Raw genomic sequence first — 22,774 nt, forward strand, 5'->3', positions numbered from 1 at the left:
TGTGTGAGAGGCTGTGTGTGTGTGTGTGTGTGTACCGTGTGTGAGAGGCTGTGTGTGTGTGTGTGTACCGTGTGTGAGAGGCTGTGTGTGTGTGTGTGTGTACCGTGTGTGAGAGGCTGTGTGTGTGTGTGTGTGTACCGTGTGTGTGAGGCAGTGTGTGTGTGTGTGTACCGTGTGTGTGTGTGTGTGTACCGTGTGTGTGTGTGTGTGTGTACCGTGTGTGAGAGGCTGTGTGTGTGTTTGTGTACCGTGTGTGAGAGGCTGTGTGTGTGTGTGTGTGTACCGTGTGTGAGAGGCTGTGTGTGTGTGTGTGTGTACCGTGTGTGAGAGGCTGTGTGTGTGTGTGTGTGTACCGTGTGTGAGAGGCTGTGTGTGTGTGTGTGTGTACCGTGTGTGAGAGGCTGTGTGTGTGTGTGTGTACCGTGTGTGAGAGGCTGTGTGTGTGTGTGTGTACCGTGTGTGAGAGGCTGTGTGTGTGTGTGTGTGTTTGTGTACCGTGTGTGAGAGGCTGTGTGCGTGTGTGCGTGTTTGTGTACCGTGTGTGAGAGGCTGTGTGTGTGTGTGTGCGTGTTTGTGTACCGTGTGTGAGAGGCTGTGTGTGTGTGTGTGCGTGTGTGTGTGTGAGAGGCTGTGTGTGTGTGTGTGTGTGTGTGTACCGTGTGTGAGAGGCTGTGTGTGTGTGTGTGTACCGTGTGTGAGAGGCTGTGTGTGTGTGTGTGTGTGTGTGTACCGTGTGTGAGAGGCTGTGTGTGTGTGTGTGTGTGTGTACCGTGTGTGAGAGGCTGTGTGTGTGTGTGTGTACCGTGTGTGAGAGGCTGTGTGTGTGTGTGTGTACCGTGTGTGAGAGGCTGTGTGTGTGTGTGTGTGTGTGTGTACCGTGTGTGAGAGGCTGTGTGTGTGTGTGTGTACCGTGTGTGAGAGGCTGTGTGTGTGTGTGTGTGTGTTTGTGTACCGTGTGTGAGAGGCTGTGTGCGTGTTTGTGTACCGTGTGTGAGAGGCTGTGTGTGTGTGTGTGCGTGTTTGTGTACCGTGTGTGAGAGGCTGTGTGTGTGTGTGTGCGTGTTTGTGTACCGTGTGTGAGAGGCTGTGTGCGTGTGTTTGTGTACCGTGTGTGAGAGGCTGTGTGCGTGTGTTTGTGTACCGTGTGTGAGAGGCTGTGTGCGTGTGTTTGTGTACCGTGTGTGAGAGGCTGTGTGTGTGTGTTTGTGTACCGTGTGTGAGAGGCTGTGTGTGTGTGTGTGTGTACCGTGTGTGAGAGGCTGTGTGTGTGTGTTTGTGTACCGTGTGTGAGAGGCTGTGTGTGTGTGTTTGTGTACCGTGTGTGAGAGGCTGTGTGTGTGTGTTTGTGTACCGTGTGTGAGAGGCTGTGTGTGTGTGTTTGTGTACCGTGTGTGAGAGGCTGTGTGTGTGTGTTTGTGTACCGTGTGTGAGAGGCTGTGTGTGTGTGTGTGTACCGTGTGTGAGAGGCTGTGTGTGTGTGTTTGTGTACCGTGTGTGAGAGGCTGTGTGTGTGTGTGTGTGTACCGTGTGTGAGAGGCTGTGTGTGTGTGTGTGTGTACCGTGTGTGAGAGGCTGTGTGTGTGTGTGTGTGTACCGTGTGTGAGAGGCTGTGTGTGTGTGTGTGTGTACCGTGTGTGAGAGGCTGTGTGTGTGTGTTTGTGTACCGTGTGTGAGAGGCTGTGTGTGTGTGTGTGTGTGTGTGTACCGTGTGTGAGAGGCTGTGTGTGTGTGTGTGTACCGTGTGTGAGAGGCTGTGTGTGTGTGTGTTTGTGTACCGTGTGTGAGAGGCTGTGTGCGTGTTTGTGTACCGTGTGTGAGAGGCTGTGTGTGTGTGTGTGCGTGTTTGTGTACCGTGTGTGAGAGGCTGTGTGTGTGTGTGTGCGTGTTTGTGTACCGTGTGTGAGAGGCTGTGTGCGTGTTTGTGTACCGTGTGTGAGAGGCTGTGTGCGTGTGTTTGTGTACCGTGTGTGAGAGGCTGTGTGCGTGTGTTTGTGTACCGTGTGTGAGAGGCTGTGTGTGTGTGTTTGTGTACCGTGTGTGAGAGGCTGTGTGTGTGTGTTTGTGTACCGTGTGTGAGAGGCTGTGTGTGTGTGTTTGTGTACCGTGTGTGAGAGGCTGTGTGTGTGTGTTTGTGTACCGTGTGTGAGAGGCTGTGTGTGTGTGTTTGTGTACCGTGTGTGAGAGGCTGTGTGTGTGTGTTTGTGTACCGTGTGTGAGAGGCTGTGTGTGTGTGTTTGTGTACCGTGTGTGAGAGGCTGTGTGTGTGTGTGTGTGTACCGTGTGTGAGAGGCTGTGTGTGTGTGTTTGTGTACCGTGTGTGAGAGGCTGTGTGTGTGTGTGTGTGTACCGTGTGTGAGAGGCTGTGTGTGTGTGTGTGTGTACCGTGTGTGAGAGGCTGTGTGTGTGTGTGTGTGTGTACCGTGTGTGAGAGGCTGTGTGTGTGTGTTTGTGTACCGTGTGTGAGAGGCTGTGTGTGTGTGTTTGTGTACCGTGTGTGAGAGGCTGTGTGTGTGTGTTTGTGTACCGTGTGTGAGAGGCTGTGTGTGTGTGTTTGTGTACCGTGTGTGCGAGGCTGTGTGTGTGTGTTTGTGTACCGTGTGTGAGAGGCTGTGTGTGTGTGTTTGTGTACCGTGTGTGCGAGGCTGTGTGTGTGTGTTTGTGTACCGTGTGTGCGAGGCTGTGTGTGTGTGTTTGTGTACCGTGTGTGAGAGGCTGTGTGTGTGTGTTTGTGTACCGTGTGTGAGAGGCTGTGTGTGTGTGTTTGTGTACCGTGTGTGAGAGGCTGTGTGTGTGTGTTTGTGTACCGTGTGTGAGAGGCTGTGTGTGTGTGTTTGTGTACCGTGTGTGAGAGGCTGTGTGTGTGTTTGTGTACCATGTGTGAGAGGCTGTGTGTGTGTGTTTGTGTACCGTGTGTGAGAGGCTGTGTGCATGTCTCCACTCACACTCTCCCACTAGGAATCTGTAGGCATTGTTCATTTGAGGGTGTAGGCCAGGCCCTATGTGGTGTTTTCTTTGTGATCGGCTAACCGACTTGCGGTGTCAATGTTGGCAACAGTTTGACGTTTAATAATCAATTAGCTTGCCAATCTGTTGTTTCAACAGTGTTTTTTTTTTTTCACAGAAGAAGCTGTCAGCTAAGAAAAATGACACACATACACACACACACACACACACACACACACACACACACACGTCTGAGCCACCACAACAGTATGAGGTCATGACTGGAGAATGTCATGTCATTTGTGACTGACAGCGCACTTCAGCCTGCTTTGGCACGACACGCCGCAGCTCTCCGGGTCTGACTGAATCCCAGACCTCCCCCCCACCGGGGCGTCTGAGCGCGGCGCACCGCGTCTCTTCGGGGGAGTTCGCCAGAACCTATGGGAGAGGCGTGCACACGCCCTCTCCCGTCTAACAAACCCTTGACTTCCACTGACACGGGGGAAACCAAGGCGACTCCCCCGAGGGCCGTGTGAAGTCAGGGGAGGTCCCCCCTGCTCCGCTCCAGGAATGCAGGGAGGCAACGGGGCAGCAGCAGGGCTTACATAATGAGGAAGTGAGGCCTGCTGGGGTGGACGCATCCTGGGCCGGGAGGGAGAAGCCGGGACAGGAAAGATCGGGTACAGGACAGGGCAGGGACCGTTAACATACCCGCCCAGAACAACCATCCAGCCGACGCTGCCTTGTCTTGGCACAACTAGGGGCACGTTTCTTTTTGGGCCCTAACCAATCCTTTGAATCTCTGGCTTGAACTTGCCTGGACTTGTGACAGGAGGTTAAGTGACAAGAGAGGGTTACATATTTTGATACGATACAATATTGTGATCAACTGTATCAGAATACCGTGAAACTGTTCTTGTCCTCCCTTAAAAACAGGTTCTTGTTATATAGGGAAAACATTTGTTTTCAGCAATGTGACCTCTGTTACTGCCTATTGCTCCCATGCTTCTCTAGTCCATTTGTAGCAGACATGTAGTGAGCAATATTTGGAATATTGAAATGGCACAGTAGCCAATCCCACCATCAAATCAGTATACAGTAGCCAATCCCACCATCAAATCAGTATACAGTAGCCAATCCCACCATCAAATCAGTATACAGTAGCCAATCCCACCATCAAATCAGTATATAGTAGCCAATCACAATATAGATTTGTGAAAACCCATATAATTTCCAGGCTGAAGTAGAGTGAAATCCTATCATATACTGTAGGGTTCCTGGCAATTCCCAGCCCTAGATGGTACGGCGGAAGTGAGCTAGATACTTCTCACACGCCTCTTAATCACAACATGTAGTCCACTGGAAATCAATCAAATAAAACATAGTTCAGTGCAAGCTAAGAAACGCATCGGTGTGTTTTCCTAGAACGGAAAGCATGTCTCTTCCAGGAGTACAAGCCTCAACACCCAGACGCCCAGCCTTCAGCTCTGTGCCTCCGCACAATCCTTTAGTCCTGATTGACAGCGGCCCAAGTTTGTTTACCCGCCGGTGTCATACAAACAAACAAAAACAAAGGCCGGTCTCACGTGTGATAGACCAACAGACTAATGGAATATAGCCAGCGCCACAACAGTCAATGAAAACAATACCAACAGCTAAGCGTCCCGTCCCCACCCCGAGGCTGCTGTGGCGTAATGAAAAACGTAATTATGGAAATGGACTTAATCCGTCTCCATTGGGATGAAAACAAACTTCTGAATTCAATGAATGCAAGTAGGACCTGCCATTGCTTTTCGCAGGCCCAAGGCGAGATTTGGTTGGGTTGGGGCCTCCAAACTTAAGTTACAAAACTGTTTATTGGCCCCCTTATAAGGGGAATATTTTTTAAAACAGTTTTTAATAGAATGTCTTGCAATTCCACTTATTTTACCACAGGCCAGAGAACAAACGTGTAATGATTAAACAAGTTCATACTAAAATGGCACCCAATGCGTTCTACTTCTGTCCCAACGGCAAATTGCCCGTGTTGATCCCTGGAAATGATGTGGCATAATAACTATTAATTACCATATCAATTAGGAAATGGCCAATGGAATGTGTCATGACAATTGTCATATAGTGTACATTATATTAATCGTCACCTGCACAAAGTCTAACTCAAATGTCATTTTTAAGCCAACCCCTCCAAATCATCGAGTTGGGCGCCCAGGGAGCAAGTGCTCCAAGAGAGATCATTCAACGTGTCGCCTCAGGGACTCGATACAGTAATCTTTGGATCACAGGTCCGATACTACAACCTCTAGGCAATCTGCTGCCTCCAATCTGGTGATAATACTGATAAATTGGCCCGAGATTTGACCAAAAGTTTACAACAGTTTTAAAGTCAACTCTAAACCATCAGTGATAACAATAGCAGTCATCATCCATGACACTCCACATGTCATCAGATTAGCGCTATCCAATCATCACTCAGAAGACCGTTATTCACCATGGAAATCTCTCGACAAAACGCAAAACTAATCCTAAAACAAACCGAAACCAACATGGTCCCCAGACTAAACTGTTCCAGTTCCTTAAAACAAAAAAACTAATTCTGGCGGCTCTACTAATTACTCTGTGGGGCTTACTCCTGCCAAAACACGATGGAAGAAATAGCCTGGGCTACAATGGTGACTGCCTAGTCTTCACCTGTCCAACTAGGGGGAAAAAGCAGTGATTAGCCAGATGGTGGGCCCAGGTGCTTTGGACGTAATTCAGGTGAGTGTGGTAACGCTGAGCTAAACCTGTCAACGTACTGTTGATGTGGTCGATGTAGTAGATGCCAATCTGAGGGTCGTATGACGCCTCCCATCCCCACGGCAACTCGTCCCCCACGCAGTCCGCGAACGACAGGGGCTTCGTCAACCTGAGGGAAAGAGAGACAAAGTATGTGTACAAAGAATCCACATTACGCCAACACTCCTCTGGAAAAGCCTTAAACTAAAGCCATTAATGTGTTAAAAAATTAAGGAAAAAAATGATGTATGCACAAATAAACACTTACTACCCAAATAAATTGATTATGTTGTAATTTCAGGTACTTAAGACTTCCACACAGTACTGTAAATTATGCAATTTATTCTCAAAAGGATATCATAAAGAATTAATCCATTGCTACAGGCGTTTATAGTGCCAGCTTTCATACACTGTCAATAGCTCCTCATGTAAATCACCAAGTAGGGACTTCAGAATGCAGAGTCACTAAACCCACCAGACTCCAAGAGACAAGCCACTAAACCCAACAACATCCACCACTACCACTAAAAAAAATAAATCACAACGACCAGAAGTAACACTAACATTCCTGAGTCTCAGTCACACTGAGCGACCGAAGTCTAAAGCTGGGATTGTGTGGCACCACCGAAGGGGCCTCTTACTGTGTTGCTGGCTGGGGGAGGCTGAGTGGACACTGCGCCTACCAGCCTTTATATTTTGGACTCAGGACTGACAAGGGCGGCTGTCTGAACACCTTTCTAACACGAGTTTGGCAGACGTGCAGGTTTCCTCGGACACAGGTTTATTGGTAAACGATTGCATTCTTTCCCATGTTGACTTTTGCAGGCTGACTGAAACATGGAACTGATAGCTGGGCATAAATTATGTCTTTTCATTATTAATAGGCACCTTGGGTGAATGGGTAATTGAAATACTTTTTCGATGTGACATCAAGCTGATGTCATTTTGTCACACTTTCTATGCAAACAAAGATGTAGACAAAACAAAAACACTAAATAGGTTAATGAAAACCTAGCTACTGTTAGGAATCCAGGGCTATTTTTGCCCAAGTATATGCTAACGCACAAACCAAAATTGGTATGTTGAACATTCCCAGAACATAAATTAGGTGACCATAAAATCAAATAAAACATTTTTGCAAATATTTGACAGACTTTTACTTTATTATTTTTTACATGATCTAATTACAGCCTTAGGGAAATTATCATTGCAAGTTACAGATGTTGTACCCAACATTTAAGGGAAAGTAAGGACAGCAAATGTTCTTTCAAATGTCATTTCATTACTTATCAAAAACCTAAACGCCTACATAAAACCCTAACTACAAAAGCATGGGAATCATAGCAAATGTCCTGGGAATGTTGTGCTAGGTAAATGAGACCAAGTTCACTGAGAGGGTTCACTGGGAGGGTCAAGCGAAGGAAGAGGGGGGAGAGGAACAGCCATGTGAGGGAGGGAGAGAGCTTTTTTGGAAGAATACGTTGCATCTTTGTAACTCAAAATCTTTGAGAAACTGGGACAGAATGTATATCGGATAAGAATTTGGGCAATGGGTATTAACTTGCAGTACAAGCCAAGACAGCCTTGTGCCCGGCGTGCTTCAATGTGTTTACTTAATACACTCTCACTCTAAGATACACAAACGCTCACGCAAACAAACAGGTGCGCACATGAACACACACACACACACACACACACACACACACCCCCCTCCTGGCCAGAGTGGCTGTCAGTCTGGTATGCACGCTCCCTCTCAGATGTAAACGTTAAAAATTAGACAACCGGCATTCCTGGTATGCCTGCTTGGCTGGGCTAGCCGACCATCGCGCTCACTACACCAACAACGACCTTTGAACTCTGGCCTCGGGGAGCAGAAGCCAGGCTCCGGACGGGTCGGCTATCTGCCTACTGTCCTCCTATAGGCACTGACCCTAGTTCTCCCATTACTATACCATAGTCATACAGCAGACTTTCTTATCCAGAGACTTGCATACACTGCCGATTACATACAATTAGCGCATAGCCAAAGATTTTTGTTGGCCTACAGGGGAAGGAGAAGAATCATGAGCCAGTTGGAAGCTGGGGTTGATTAGGTGTCCAGATTGGACATTTCCTTTCTATTATTTCAACATTCCTGCCGGCGGTTCTGAAGGAAAGGACTGAAGAACCAATGCTAGCATCAAGTGTATGACGGAGAGCTGAAAACATTCCAGCTTAGCAACTACTCACAGAACACCGGCCAAACCAACACTATGAACACAGACCCAAAAGGGACACGTCATCACAGGACAAACAGTGAGGTCAGCAGCAACACTCAGCGGTGCGTCAAAATGGAGACAATAATGCAGACAATAGATGCGGGTAATTTACTGTGAGTCGTGTGCGTGCCAATGGTACTTAACATTCCAGAGATCCGACAGCTCAATCACACCTTGGGTATTGCCGCGCCAAACCCACAATGTCCTCACCTCGCCTGGCCACTGCTGCCACACGCCTGACGGCCTTTTCGATTAACCCCCGACCAAACGGAAGAGCAAGGGACCGACAGCCAGAGAGGGCTCGCTGCTGTGTAAGGCTTGCGAAAAAATACAGGGAGCTTTGAATAAACTCCATGGTTTTCCAGTAATCCTGGTTGGGGCGGATCCTGAATTTCCTGCTTATTCCCTACTGACTCTGGGAATCCTCAGATCGAGATTTGGGGAAATCCAGGGAATTTGATGAAAAGCTCATGAAATTTTGCAACCCTGTACAAAGGTATGTATGTACGTACGTACATGGAGGTCTGCGAGGCACAGATAAGAGCATGGGGCAGGTGGGATGGGCTGATATGACTGCCGGTTCACCACAGTGATTTTACTAGTTATCCGCAGTGTTGTGGCAGGACCCGGGCCTATACCTCACCGCAACGACCAGCTAAGAGGACTTGAGGGCACTTAAGGAGCCATTAGTCATTGTCTCTGACACTATCTCCAGAACACAACAGGCAGATTGTTGAGGGTTTAATGGATGCGAGAAACAACCTGTCCTAGTAACGGATAGCCCGACTGAAGAATCGCTTCCTTTCATGGACAAAGCGAATTTCGGCCCGAGAGGCGCCAAGTAAAGCGCCTTTCAGGACGCTGCAAAACACCCGTTCACTGGGGGGAAAAATCTGTTGAAATTTAGGTTTGCACTGGAACACCGACCAGAGCGGCAGGAGGTTCTCCGCGGATCACGGAAGAGGTCAGAAAAGCATGCGCTGGCTTTTGTTTTTTCGGCCCGGGACAGGCATGCCTTATTTCAACAGAACACTGCAATCTTGGTTAGCTGAACACAGGTGCCAAACGCATCTTCTATCTGGCAGATTGCCTTCTGTGAGAAATTCACAAGGAGCCACAAGAAACTGCAGCCCGACCACGGGCCTTGTGTCACACATTAGACGGCCACGTTCGCTGGTCTCCGAGGATACCAAGCTCGTTTCAGAGAGTCCCTCCTTCCTCCACATCATTCAGATTCAAGCACGGACGCCGGCAGCTCTCAATGGCCGGGATTTACATCACTTCTTTTATCATTCTCCTTCTCTCTCCTTTCATTCTCCTTCGTACCACGTTGACAACAACAGAGTGTCCAAAAGAGAGAGAGGCGGAAAGGGAGAGAGAGAAAGACTTTTGTGGCAGAGGCTATGCTTTTACAAATTCGCCCCAATTAAATGGGTCAAGCTCCATTAAACATAGGGGTCCAAAAGAATGTGTGTGTGTTTGTGGGTGTTGAGGGTGGGGGGGGGGTGGGGGGATACTGGGCTTGAATATTATCTAGACGACTTCAACTCTTCTGGAAATAAAAATGTTTTGTGCTCGAGCAGAGTGGAGCAGTCCCGGTCACTCCAAGGCCAATAAATGTGGGTCTTTTTTCCGGGGGCTTCGGACCGGGAGGGAAGGCTCAGGAATGCTGCACGGCCCTCTGACACTGCCTCGCATTATCTGGGCCGCGCTTGCAGATTCAGACCGTCAACCTCTCCCCAAACGTATAAATCTGAAAGCCTGCCTTTCAGGCATGGGGGGCGGGGGCGGGGGAGGAGATAGGATGGCTGAGGTGAAAGTGGAGTAGAGGGTGGGGGGGGGGGGAGCAGGAAGAGTGCAGGACAGAAAACGAGAGATTGAAATTTGTTTTGACAGCGTTGAACAACTCCTGTCAGTTAAGACTGGGCCTACGGAGCCAGTCCACTTTTATATTGGAGGCGAGGAAAAGCAAGACAGGAGTGGGGGAGAGGAAGAGAGGGATTCCTTTTCTTGCCAAAAATGTGTATTCCTCCCGCTGGCCAGCGAGGGTCCCCTCTGCTTGACTGAACAGAACAGGTCTAGTCCCTGGCCAGGCCGTAACCATGGGGACGAAGTGCAGAGGAAGCACAGTGGCGCAATACTACGCTGAGGGGAGGGAGGGTCCACTTTGGACCCCAACGAGTGTGCCAACACGCACGCACCATCGTTCCCAAACAGCTCCGGGTGGAAGAAATTGGGAAGCAATGCATCGACAGGGTTTGTGCTCTTCGTATTTATTCAGTAAAAGCAGACAATCAAGGTAGATTATTGGTAGACATTTAATACAATTTTAAAATTAAAACATTCCATGCTATGGCACGTCATGGGAGAATTAAAAGGGGGAGGCGACAGAAAGCATGTTTTATCTATGTTTTCGTTCCATTATGATTAAGAGAGGCATTTTGGTTGTTGGCCATTAAATTATATTTAGGCTGGACGGAACATGCTGCCTACATCTCATCTAAAAGATAGAAATTATGTCTGCTCTCACTAGCTAACAGGCCATTTAAGTTAAATGCATCAAGTCTTCCCCAGTCTGCAGTTTCATTGCAAAATGTTCTCAGATGTTTACGGACCGTTTCTGAGCTGTCCGAAAATGGCCGCACCATTAACCCCATGGAGCGGCACTGCGTCGCATTACTACAAGGCTTGCTGCACTACCTCTCCAGGGCACATACTCCCAAAGGGCCTCGGACTGGGGGTGCCGTTCTGCGAACAGGAGTTAAACATGTCCTGGTGCATCACCGCTACTCTGACATTGTGATTGACAGGAGGCTTAGAAAGAAAGGCTCTGCAGGCAACCGGTCTGGAATAACTAGGAACAGTAGGCCAGGGTGAGCAAAGTCATCTTAGATCTGGACGAAAACGGCTCCCCTGGTCAGGACGGCGAGGTGTAGCATAAGCGGCAAGAGCGAGGCGTTCCACCGAATCCGCAGCCAACGGCATCACCAAAGCTTACACCAGACGACTGAAACCTCTTATCTCTGCCCACTTTATTGCCATTTTGCTCTGCACAACAATACATCAACTGATAATCCAACGCTGATACCAGCAATAAAGATAGTAATAGACTCCAGATATTCCATGGGTCAAATATGTTTGTTACATATATCGTTTCATTCCCTCTGAGCACATCACGGTTAAGGTAGGCCACTTTTAGGATCGTAAACGCGGTTGGCATTTCTGAGCCTGGGCCAAGATTGAGATTGTGAAAGAGGCAGGGTAAGATTTGCATCCATCCTGACAGAATGAGATATGCATGGTATGCCTAGCATTCTTGGCCATTCACACAATGGTAGAATGAGAGATATTATCTAATCAATACAGAGGGTTAGTATAATTTTACCATGTGTAGATTCTAGAACACACAGTCTAAACCACGGTGGGACTCTGTAACGGGCGGCTTTGGATGGGGCTTTAGAACGCTGCACCAATCAGGAGGCCCAGGCTGGCAGTTTTCTAACCACCAGCCACTAAGACAAACACAATATTTGTTTTAATTTTTTTTAAGTATGCATTTTGTTTAACAGGATCTGAGTAAACTCAGCGGCACACACCTGGAATGCGTACCATGAGCCGTCAATAAGAGAAAAACATAGGCCTACTTTCATGGTTCAAATGGAGAAGATTGTTTGAATAATAGCTCCTGGGCTAATGACTAGAATTGGCCAATCATTAGTCGTTTTAAATCAAGCGCCTCATGTACTATCTATGCATGAGTCAATGCTAACCGTGACTAATTTACAATAAAGGAGGCTCACTTCACATTTTCATAGAGCAGATAGGCATTATCATTCCATTATGGCCGTACAGTCTGACCAATTATCCTCATGATTAGCGCTCAATGGTTTGTCATAAGTGGCTTGTGTCATGTGGTGAAACCCATGTAATAAAACCCTGGTGTGGTAAGTACCTCAACTTAATTGTGTGTCAATGCCGCTAATGTACATAATTATTACTAAAACCAATGGGCTGTTAGGTTAGTTCCACTCCCATAAAATACCCTACACATTTATTTACCAGCTGAATAAAGTTCAAGACGTAAATGACACTGTTCATCCAACAACGAGGTATATAAGGTATCAAGATAGTGATTATTGTTAACACCTAAACATACAAGGCCACAGATAGATGTTTGGACTGTAGTAGGACCACACGTTTCCAGAGCAACATTTGGTGGATTAAATATGATCAGATTCCCATATTGTTTATTGCAATTGAGTCAAACATTGAAAAACTGAGTGTGTTTACTTTGGCACCCTCTTGTTTAAAAAGTGGCATGGATTCTACCATTTCAGAATGGGTGATGCATGATTAGAGTCCACATTCTTGTATGGCAATTGCCTGACTCTTACAACAAGAATAATAGAGCATTACTGTAACTAACTTCAGTTGACAGTAACTACATACTCATCAGATCTCTAAAATGGGTTACTCCACTGTTATTACGTCAGTATTCTTTATTTTGAACAAATCTGCTTCCCTAAGACAACGGGTTTCTAAAGATTGGATGGATCCAAAACATCGAATAGAATAATAAGTAGAATCTTTGCAACAGAGTTCACGAGTTTGGTGGCTACGGTTTGCAGTACTAGCTAGCAAACACGTTAGCGGCATGAAATAAGCACGAATGTAGTAATGTAGTTAGCTACAGTAGCTACTTAGCTAACGTTCGCTGGCTATGGTTTATAAAAAATCCTCATTGACGTGTGTGCAATAGTTAGCTAGTTTGCTAGCTAGCGAATGTACTATTCCAAAGTTATTAGTCTACAAAATGATAGCTAGTTACGTCCATTGCCATCTGAAATTATATTGCAGCTTAAGCTATGTAACTTGACTAACGTCATCTATCAGTAGTTGCAACAGTAACTAGATAGCTAACTTAGCAACAAAATATAACGTTACGTTTGATAAGATAAAATAGCACGTCCTGCAAGTCCTTGTCATAACTAACGCTCGGCTAGCTAACTTTGCAAGATATAGCCTGTTGCCGGTACTAGTTAACAGATCCACACTAAAAATATATTTTTTCAACGCATTCATGTGTCCTTTCTATTTAATTGAATCAAAGTTTGTATGGACAAACGTTATAAACTTCACAAACTCTGCCCCCGCCTGTCAACTTCACCGCCGCTCTCTCGCTTACCTGTCCCTCGGGTCTATCCAACTGGTTTGTTTAGTGTTGTGGTCGATATAAAACACTTTGCCGTCAAAGTCCCTCGCTTCTTCCCAGCCGTCGGGTAACGGCAGCTGGCCATTTCCCTTTCTAGGCACGTTCATGTTCTAAAAGTTCCGCCATAAGTACGGTAAAAACTCAAAAAGTACTAAAAGCGACGGGAAACTCAGGAAAGATCCATACCCCTGTCCTCCATCTTGAGTTCCTAGCTAGCTAGCTGAACACAGAGCCCCGAACAGACAGACTTGTCTCCGTTCCCAACCAACGGCACATTAGCATATAATTAGCATAAATCTATTTGCATGCACATTCCTGAGTGTTGCATTCCTGCGGCTTAACCCTTTCCAAGACATCACCGGCGGAAAATGTGTGTTGTCAAGACGATATGTAGCTGGTCCAAGGCCATGGTCCCATCCCCACGGATACGGTCACATCCCCTTTCAAGAAAAGCTGTTCAAATTACACTGCCCAGTGTAATCGTTTTGTTATGGGTCGCATTTATTGCAAACACTGGGAGGAAACAAAGTTTGGGAAGCATGAAATAGACCATGGAACAGAAAATAATCAGGGATATGCATATGTCATGAGACAAGAATAAACTGTATCTCCTTAATAGCTGCATAAACTGGGATGCAATAACAATTTAACAATATGTTCAGCTAAAAGTTGTCCAATTAACATTATAAACTATTCGCTAATATGCCAATACATGGGTGATGAGTAGCATGTATTATCCTTGAGTGTTACTGAAGAATAAGTACACATTTCACCTTGGTATTTGCCTATCGGATATTTTACATATGTGCCTGTGATTTTCCTGCTGATTCTCAGTCACAGATAATTCAAACTTTTTTTGTGCCTGAAAAAAAATCTAATGGTTCTTCAACCATGCATTTAAAGATCTGTAAACAGTGTTTCACATGGGCTGAATACGTCAAACTGCTTTTGAGTGGTAGGCTTGGTCTTCGGTCTAGTCAACCATGTACACTTGCAGTTAACCGAGGGATCACATGCCCATAGGCACTGTCCTTTACAGAAACCCTATTGAACATTCCAGAAAGCAACACCCTATATGAGTAATATGTCCCAACATCAAGATGTCCCTGTTCCAGGTTTTGTCAATGAACTGAAGGATTAGGTAATAATGTTCATGAAAACACTGTAATATAAGATAAATACATACAAGTACATCCATGTTCGTGTGGTAACCTCCAGCCACAGGGGAAGACCAGAGGAGAGACCTGGAGTCTGATCATGGCACCCCACTTCTCTGTTGAGGGTTTTCTTTGTAGACTCCTTGGTTAGGCGCTCGTTGTCTAGCATCCACTCCACTGGACTTCGGTAATAGGAAAAGTCTATTTAAACATTTTCAGGGGTCCTGTGGTAGGCAGTGCATTTGGCCAGCGCCATCTCTGGTTTTCAACTCAATTAAATTCCAATGCAAAGAAGAATCACCTGCTTGAAATCGTATTTCTAACTAATAGAAGTTGCCAGTAACATTGTCCATGCCATTTTAGGGCAACTTATGGAAATAAGCTAAGATTTTGTAAGTTATTCAGACTGTTCTGTTCAGCTGCATAAATACATATGTGGATATCAAAATGTTTTACTGTCAGCGGTTTTCTATAAAATAACCTTTTATATAAAATAACCTTTTATATATAAAAGAATCTTTGACCCCAATTATGTTTCTATTATGTTAATTAATTGACATTAATATATTTTTCACCCTTGAATACATTTCTTGTATTGTATTGTGGCCTGGATTGCTTTAAGTCAAGGCAAAATATATAGAATTGCCAGAAATAAGCTCTAACCCAGACATTGGGATCCTAACCCTATTCTTAACTAAATGCTGTATTTCTGTTCATTTCTGTCCATGGCATCATGATTAATAAGAGAACTCCAGATCCTTAGAACTCACGGCCTAGCGTGGTTTGGACGATTTCATCCCATGTATATTTTGCTGCAGTGTAGGTTTGAGTCCATCTCACTTCCAGTAAAAACTCTCTCCTCTATCTTTCTCCATTGTCTCGTTTAAAGCCCCAAAAAGTCCTAAAAAGAAAAGCCGGAGAGATGTCTTCTCAGATTTTGTGTGGTTTTTCAGTACACAGTCCTCTACTCATTTCATGCCTTGCAGGCTGCTCCTTCATACCAGGAAGGAGACAGAGAGGGCAGTTGGGTCAGAGGTAACAGATACAATAATTGTTGATAGTCAAGCGAGCACAGGAGCAATATATAGGTGGAATGACAGGCAGAACGAGAGAAGACGAGACCAGAGGCTTAAAAGGTGCTGAAAACAAGAGAGGTCAATACGAGTTGGAGAATACAGAGGAACAACAAAATGGAGGGAGGTAAGGAGAGAAACTAATTTTTTGAGGAGAGGGAACCATTTCTGTAGTCCTCCTGACTATGCAAGACAATGAGGGAAAAAAAGGGAAAAATCCTGCATTATTGTTGGTAAATATCTTTGTCTTCATTTTTTTCCAAACCCAATTTGGTGGTTGAGGGACATTCCCAATTTAGCTCAGAGTTGTTGAACGAGCAAGAAACAAATAAGAAGAAAACCAGAAAGTTTTACTTTTCTCTTCTGTCACATTTAATAAATGGATACATTGGGGTGGGGATTGGCTGGGGTTTCCATCAATGTTTAGGGTAGGATAGCAACTTATCACTTAGGGTTAGGACATTGAGCTATGCCCACACATTAAATAACTATAAATCTGAACAATCCAACAAAAAACCACAACAAAAAAAACCCTCAAGAATTACATTTCAAACCACCAGCAAAGGGAAAGAGCGATATACATCCTTTTCCATATTTCCAGGAAGCCATATCAGCAGCAATTACATACGGATAAACACTTGTTCATCAGTTTTTCTCCGAGTTCTGCACAGTCTCCAGTCATCGTGTGGTGGTGTGGCGTTAGCTGCGGAGCACATTTTTGGAGTGTTAGGTCAGTGGGCTTTCTGCTCTACTTGTGGTTTAACACAAGAATTCCTCAGCATTCTTGTCATTGGTGGCCATGACATGCTTCCCAAATGCACCCTATTCCCTTTGTAGTAAGGAAACCTATAGACACCGTTCAAAACTAGTGCGCTATTCAGGCAATAGGGTGCCAATTTGGGGCAGACGCATTCTACTGTTGCCTCTGGTTCAATCAGCCACCAGTATTAGCTGCAAAAATGGCTCTGATGGTAAGTGAGGCTTTGATGTTGTGGAGAGCAGTTCGATCGGTCTTCCACTCAGATCATTAGCCCCCTCCACCACTCCAAAGTCCAAGTCATCTCAAAGTTACTCGATTCACCCCCTAAACTCCCTTTCTGAACAACACAACTTCAGCAGTAAAACAAGTTATATCCCATGACTAGAATAGTGAGTTGCACAATAGTTAGACCTATTTAATCAATAATCTGTTACACTATATATTGACATACAATATTTCTCAAGCACTAAGACAAGACTCAGACTAGTTTTACAGACAAGGACAGTCCGACACATGTGGTAGGGCACAGACGCGCTGTCAGGTTTGGGGGGACAAACAGGAACTTGCTGTACATACTGCCATGTCATTAAACCGGGGGGCCGAAACAAGAATATTCTGTTCCGGGCCCTGGGATTTCTGACAGTATGTCTGGACATGGTATGTCGCTAAAACATGATGTCAATGGTGAGGTATGAGGTAATTGGACTGGAGTTGATACCTCAGTTACCACTGTGAAAGTCTCGTTCGCATCCGCCACATGTGTATAAGTCTGGCCGATTGAGACCAGATTTGTGGACCGGTCAAACACCATTTGGCAAATAGAGACTTCACAGTCATGTAGGTGGGACAGATTTCTGCATCATACAAAGAGATTGAGAGAGACAGACAGAGTTATAGAGCGACAGAGGCATAGACAGTTGGCACACACACAACATTTCCAACTCTCCAACACTCCAATACATATTTACACAATAAACCAAAGCAATGCTGATGCGTTTCCCTAGGAAAAGGCAATGACAATATTTTTATCTTAATCAGCTTAGAAATAGGGGAATTCACCGCATCTGGCTAAAATCTTTTGAGTGTGCGTGTGTGTGTGTGTGTGTGTGTGAAAGAAAGAGAGAACGGGTTTAAAGGGGGGAAGCAAGAGGATGGAGAAGCCTGTTCCATTTGTCATTCTGAATCAGCATACTCCCTTGAGCAGCAAGGAAAAGGAAGTTTGTACCTTGGGTGAACAGTTGCAACAGTAACACCTTTCTGCGATACTTTGCCTGACTTGGAATAAAATACATCGCCCTTGGTAAATATGAGGACCAATGATTTATCGATGGAAATCATGGAAGCTATCCAGAATTCAGTAAAACATGAAAACAAATAACCTAAGGGGAAAAAACCACTTATTTTCTTAAAATGATAAAGAAGGAAAACACCTGATAAATGCAATCTGAAGACATCTGCAGTGCATGACTGCAAAATGCTCACCATAACGGGGGAAAACCACTGTCAGACCGATCAGTAACACTCTAGTACGTTGGCATTAATGTGTCACCCACTACAATTCAAATGCTATGCTCAGCTGGAAGACTTCTGGTTTCCACATGTATAGTAAAAACCAGATTTGGTGTCTCTGTCACACACACACACACATCCGTAACTAAATCATAACCCCAAAATCCATGTTTCCTAACCCTTAACCCCAATAACCTAACCTTTATGCCTACATTTAACCTAGCTCTACATTTTACCGGCAATGCATAAACGTAAAAGCAACCAATTCCATCACTATGCCCATTTGTCATTTTTACCATAAAAGCTAACCCAGAAATCTCCATTTTCCTATTGGGGATCTATCCAAAAACATTTTGGGGACTGAACACAGACTCGGATCACATACAAAAGCTGAGGTTTTAGTAAAGACACATGACTGCCACATAGTGGTGAGTGAGGGCAGTAAACAGTTAAAGGGCACCTGGGTTGCAATTTATCCAAAGTGTAAAAGCTCACTGCAGTTGCTGCTATATCTCTGTGATATCTTTGCGATCACTTTTCTCAAATTACTAGAGATTAATTTATTACACCATGTTTATTTGCATTATATTTACAAGTTAAAAAGGATCTGCATGGATACTGTTATTTCTAGTTACAGAGTTACTTTACTGTAAGTTTCAGGCGGTCACGTCAGTGCCACTCAGGTGGAAGACACACTGCGCCTGCTTAACAATTATAACTACTACAATAATGCCCAGCAGGTGTGATGCCGCTGGAAGCCATGCCTCCTGTGCTATACAGGTGCTGGTCATAAAATTCTGCATTGTTGGGTCTGGCGTATCGCATCATCCTCTTCACAATACCCCATAGATTTTCTATAGGGTTTTAAGGTCAGGCTAGTTTGCTGGCCAATTAAGAATAGGGATACCATGGTCCTTAAACCAGGTACTGGTAGCTTTGCATTGTGTGCAGGTGCAAAGTCCTGTTGGAAAATGAAATCTATGAAATGCTCTAAAACTTTGTGGTAGACGGCTACGTTGACCTTGGACCTCAGAAAACACACTGGACCAACACCAGCAGATGACATGGCACCCCAAACCATCACTGACTGTGGAAACTTTACACTGGACTTCAAGCAATGTGGATTCTGTGCCTCTCCTCTCTTCCTCCAGACTCTGGGACCTTGATTTCCAAAGGAAATTATAAATTTACTTTCATCAGAGAACATAACTCAGCAGCAGTCCAGTCCTTTTTGTCTTTAGCCCAGGCGAGACGCTTCTGACGCTGTGTCTTGTTCAAGAGTGGCTTGACACAAGGAATGTTTTGTATTTTATTCTTCCCCATGATTGTGTAGCCTACAGAACTAGACTGAGAGACCATTTAAAGACCTTTGCAGGTGTTTTGAGTTAATTAGCTGATTAGAGTGTGGCACCAGGTGTCTTCAATATTGCACCTTTTCACAATATTCAAATTTTCTGAGATACTGAATTTGGGGTTTTGATTAGTTGTCAGTTATAATCATCAACATTAAAAGAAATAAACACTTGAAATATATCAGTCTGTGTGGACTGAATGTATACATTATACAAGTTTCACATTTTGAATGGAATTACTGAAATAAATCAACATTTTGATGATATTCTAATTTCATGACCAGCACCTGTATGTTTCCCTAAGGAGGTTGTTATTTGTAGTTGGTGTCTGTAAGGTTTCATTCCATGGCCCGTTGCTTCCCAGAGACCAGACACTTTGCCTTGCTCTCAGCTGCTCCTTCTCTTAAGTTGCCTGCCAGGATTTTGGTTTCTGGCAGGAGGCGGACTGGTTATGGGTTAGTGGTTTCACTTCTGCTTATGTACAATAACATACCGTGGACATACAGTCAGATCCTCATCAAGCATAGTTAGGTTCCAATTTTTCAGTAAACGATAGCCATATCTAAAAGGATGTGGGTTACATAATGATTGCTAGATACAGATCTCAATAGTTACTCTAACTTCTAAACCTAAATACCTCAAAGCAGTATGTCAATTCTCACAGCCACTGTTTGTTAAGCAATAACCAAGGCACAGATCAATAGAATTAAATTTGTATGCTCTTTTGGTCCTGATAAGACTTTTGTGATCCAAATGCAATTAGAAAATACATTCTTCAATCCATATTTCCAGCACATCCAAACAACAGCTGATGGTGCCGTTCCCACTTTCTCTCAAACCATTTGCGTTTGCCTACTCCAATTCAAACATGTCTGGTTCAATATCACCTTATAACATAACATTACACAACATATTTAATTCTTAATTTAGCTAGCTTGGGGCGTTTAACCCAGGGAGGGTTTAGCCCCATGCCACACTACCTTGTTCTGCCCATCAGGGAATGAAGGCTATATTAATTTCCAAAGGTTATCAGGTTTTCATAGATGGCACACCTAGTTATCAGCAGTTCATATATAGCCTACCATAATTTCTACACCAATCAGCGTAATAGTTTATCCAGACACTTTCTCCAATAATGATTAATACTGTTTCCTTGCCCCATCTCTCTTTCTGACCGTTTTGTGAAAATCTACTCGGTGTGATGTATTTTTTTACAAATAGGAATGTATTTTTATTTACCTCAAATCTGACACTTTCATAATCCATTATTAGTTCAACAAACTGAGCTTCAGAATTTGAAACATTTCAAATCAATCAGCTCTGCGAAATTACACTCGTTTGCTCATTGGTTCTCATGACTGGGAACTATTTCAACGTCAGCCTGCCTGTAATAGGAAGGAATTACTATTAGCTCAGCTAAAAATGTAGCTGAGATTGATCAAGGTACAGCCAGCACAACGACTTTGTAAAAAACTTTGTAAAAAACTTTGTAAAAAACTCAGCTGAGATTGATCAAGGTACAGCCAGCACAACGACTTTGTAAAAAACTTTGTAAAAAACTTTGTAAAAAACTCAGCTGAGATTGATCAAGGTACAGCCAGCACAACGACTTTGTAAAAAACCTGGTTGTCAGTCTCTCACTCGTTCAAATGAACGAAATTTTTTGTGTCGTTTTAAAATCGATGTCTTTTGTTTAACGTAACTTACAAAATGTTCGCTCACAACTCTTGTTGATGCCTTGACTCCACTCAAGAATCTCCATGCAGCCGCGGAGAACGCGCACTACGCTCGTTGTTACGTACGACGGAAGTCTGCCACGTTATTAAAGTTTCTAGCGCGGGAGATTCCATGCTTGTGTTTCCTACAGTAATCCTGTACTGTAGCAAGCTAGGTAGAGTATAAATATTATAGGAATCTTGCCAACACAGAGGTAAACATGAACCAAGAAACTAACACCGAGACATCGCAAGTAAACGGGTGTGTATTTTTATTTTTTTTTTACTCTCTACACCGACGGCAGTTCTATTAGTTGTTCAGTTAATGCCATTTGGTCAAACTTTTTAGTCACATTACGATAGCTAGTGTTAGGAAGGTAATGCTACTACCTGGCTTTCAATTATTGGTTGTTAAATAACTGGACTTTATGTTCAACAGCTTTTTCAGAAAGCCATTAGATATGGAGGTAGCTCACGCCTTCGCCGATTACTTATCCCCGAGGTTAAATAACACAATGTTGGGACTGTTGAGACTTGAATGAAGTCATTCGTGTTCCATTTTTAAAATAACGAGCATGACCTTTAAATTAAAAACTCGGTTCTGTTGTTTTAGAATAAATAATCATCAACGACAGTCTAACAATTAATGTAGAAAATATACTTATTTTACACACATTAAATATCCAAGTCCAAAATAAACGAATACGCCTATCTGTTTGAAGTGTTGGAATATACTACGAGAAAGGGGGGTGTGGTATGGCCAGTTCAGGTTTGAAACCGCTCCCTTTTCCCTTATTGTTTCAATTCTAGATTGGCCATACCGCACCCACTTTTCCATGTTTAATTCTACCTCGCTCACCGAGGCTACGTCGTCTAACTAGGACCTAAACCCGTGGTTATTTAACTTCCTTAGGTTTGGGACACTTGTGCGAATGCGCGACAGTTACCCCAAGTGGAAGGCACTGGAGAATTGGTTCATTTAGCAAAGTACTTTTTTTTGTTTTTTTTTGTGATAGTCATCAGGCATATGACCAAAGACAGTATTGGCAAATGAAAAGTAGCGAGAAGGATTGGAATATTGTTAACTAGAAATAAAAATGTAGCTGGTTCTTCTAGTTTTTAGGTAATTTTGGTTTAGTGTTTTGGAGTTAGTATTAAAGGTTAAGGAAAATAGTATTTTGAATAGGAATCGTTGGTCCTTGCAAGTATGTTACACGTGTGTCTGTTTTAGTCTGGTCTGACCTATTGGTTTTGGCAGTCCAGCAAGTCAGAAATACTTTTCACACCAGCTTCCTTCTCACTGACACCACTGTAACCACGCTAATCCTCAGGATAACATAGCCTCCCCGGTGCCAGACATGATTACATTTCCCCCCACAGAGACTCGTTTTTATATTTAGTATCAGGTAATTATCCCTTCAAACTCCCTGTTAGTCTTCATCCTTTTTCAGTCTGAGACACTTTCCAAAAAAGAGCAGAAAAGGGATTGTGCACAAGTCGACACACACACACAAACACACACACACGCACCTTCGCTTCTCTTGAGCTGAAATTAGTGCAATTTGTGTCCAATCTGTGTCCAAAAGAAAAAAACGTTCCAACCACAGAGTCAACCTGACTCTGCGTCGGATGTCAACTGTGAGGAGCACTCCAGCTCAACCCATAACACGGCCCCTTCAGACGTCACACACCTGAAGGGGCTCTTGGAGCCCAGCAGAGTGCCAGGAGCAAAGGATTGTAAGAGGACCCTGGCCAACCTCTCATGACTCTTCGGTCCGCTTGAGATGGCTGAAGAGTCCACTTTGGTCTTGTTTTGACCTAGGCAGGTCCCGTGGTCTCTCGTGGGACTCTCTAGTGGCTCTTTGTCTCTTCCCTGTGCCTCCATGCTGTTTCCAAGGCCTGTGTCCTGGATCCGTCTCGTCTTCCGTGTAGGTGTTTTTCAGTGCCGGCAGTGCGCCAGTCTGTTGCTTCGTCAGTCTCCGCGTTCTTGACTCTGCCCTGCTTGGTCCAAGCTTGTCTT

General features: G+C 44.4%; 2 protein-coding genes and 1 long non-coding RNA gene across 3 annotated transcripts in view; 1 reads left to right on the plus strand and 2 right to left on the minus strand.

Moving 5' to 3' along the window:
- The window catches only part of LOC105021080 (protein WWC2), a 36,552-nt gene extending 22,954 nt beyond the window's left edge, over positions 1–13,598 (minus strand). Inside the window, exons 1-2 of the mRNA XM_013140691.4 lie at positions 13,162–13,598; positions 5,739–5,848 (exon numbers count right to left, since the gene is read on the minus strand). Coding sequence (XP_012996145.2) covers positions 5,739–5,848; positions 13,162–13,295 — 244 coding nt within the window. The 5' untranslated portion in view covers positions 13,296–13,598. The remainder of the gene's footprint in view (positions 1–5,738; positions 5,849–13,161) is intronic.
- A 2,191-nt stretch (positions 13,599–15,789) lies between these two features.
- LOC105024496 lies at positions 15,790–20,821 on the minus strand. The gene is made up of 3 exons (XR_829053.3): positions 20,747–20,821; positions 16,897–17,032; positions 15,790–16,121 (listed from the first exon to the last, which is right to left on the minus strand). It is a non-coding gene; the product is annotated as an uncharacterized LOC105024496 (long non-coding RNA).
- Positions 20,822–20,929: 108 nt separating this feature from the next.
- The window catches only part of dctd (dCMP deaminase), a 35,784-nt gene continuing 33,939 nt past the window's right edge, over positions 20,930–22,774 (plus strand). The window contains 1 exon segment of the mRNA NM_001304212.1: positions 20,930–21,016. Coding sequence (NP_001291141.1) covers positions 20,976–21,016 — 41 coding nt within the window. The 5' untranslated portion in view covers positions 20,930–20,975.

Source organism: Esox lucius, chromosome 25 (genome assembly GCF_011004845.1).
Source record: "Esox lucius isolate fEsoLuc1 chromosome 25, fEsoLuc1.pri, whole genome shotgun sequence".
Classification (NCBI taxonomy): Eukaryota; Metazoa; Chordata; class Actinopteri; order Esociformes; family Esocidae; genus Esox; species Esox lucius.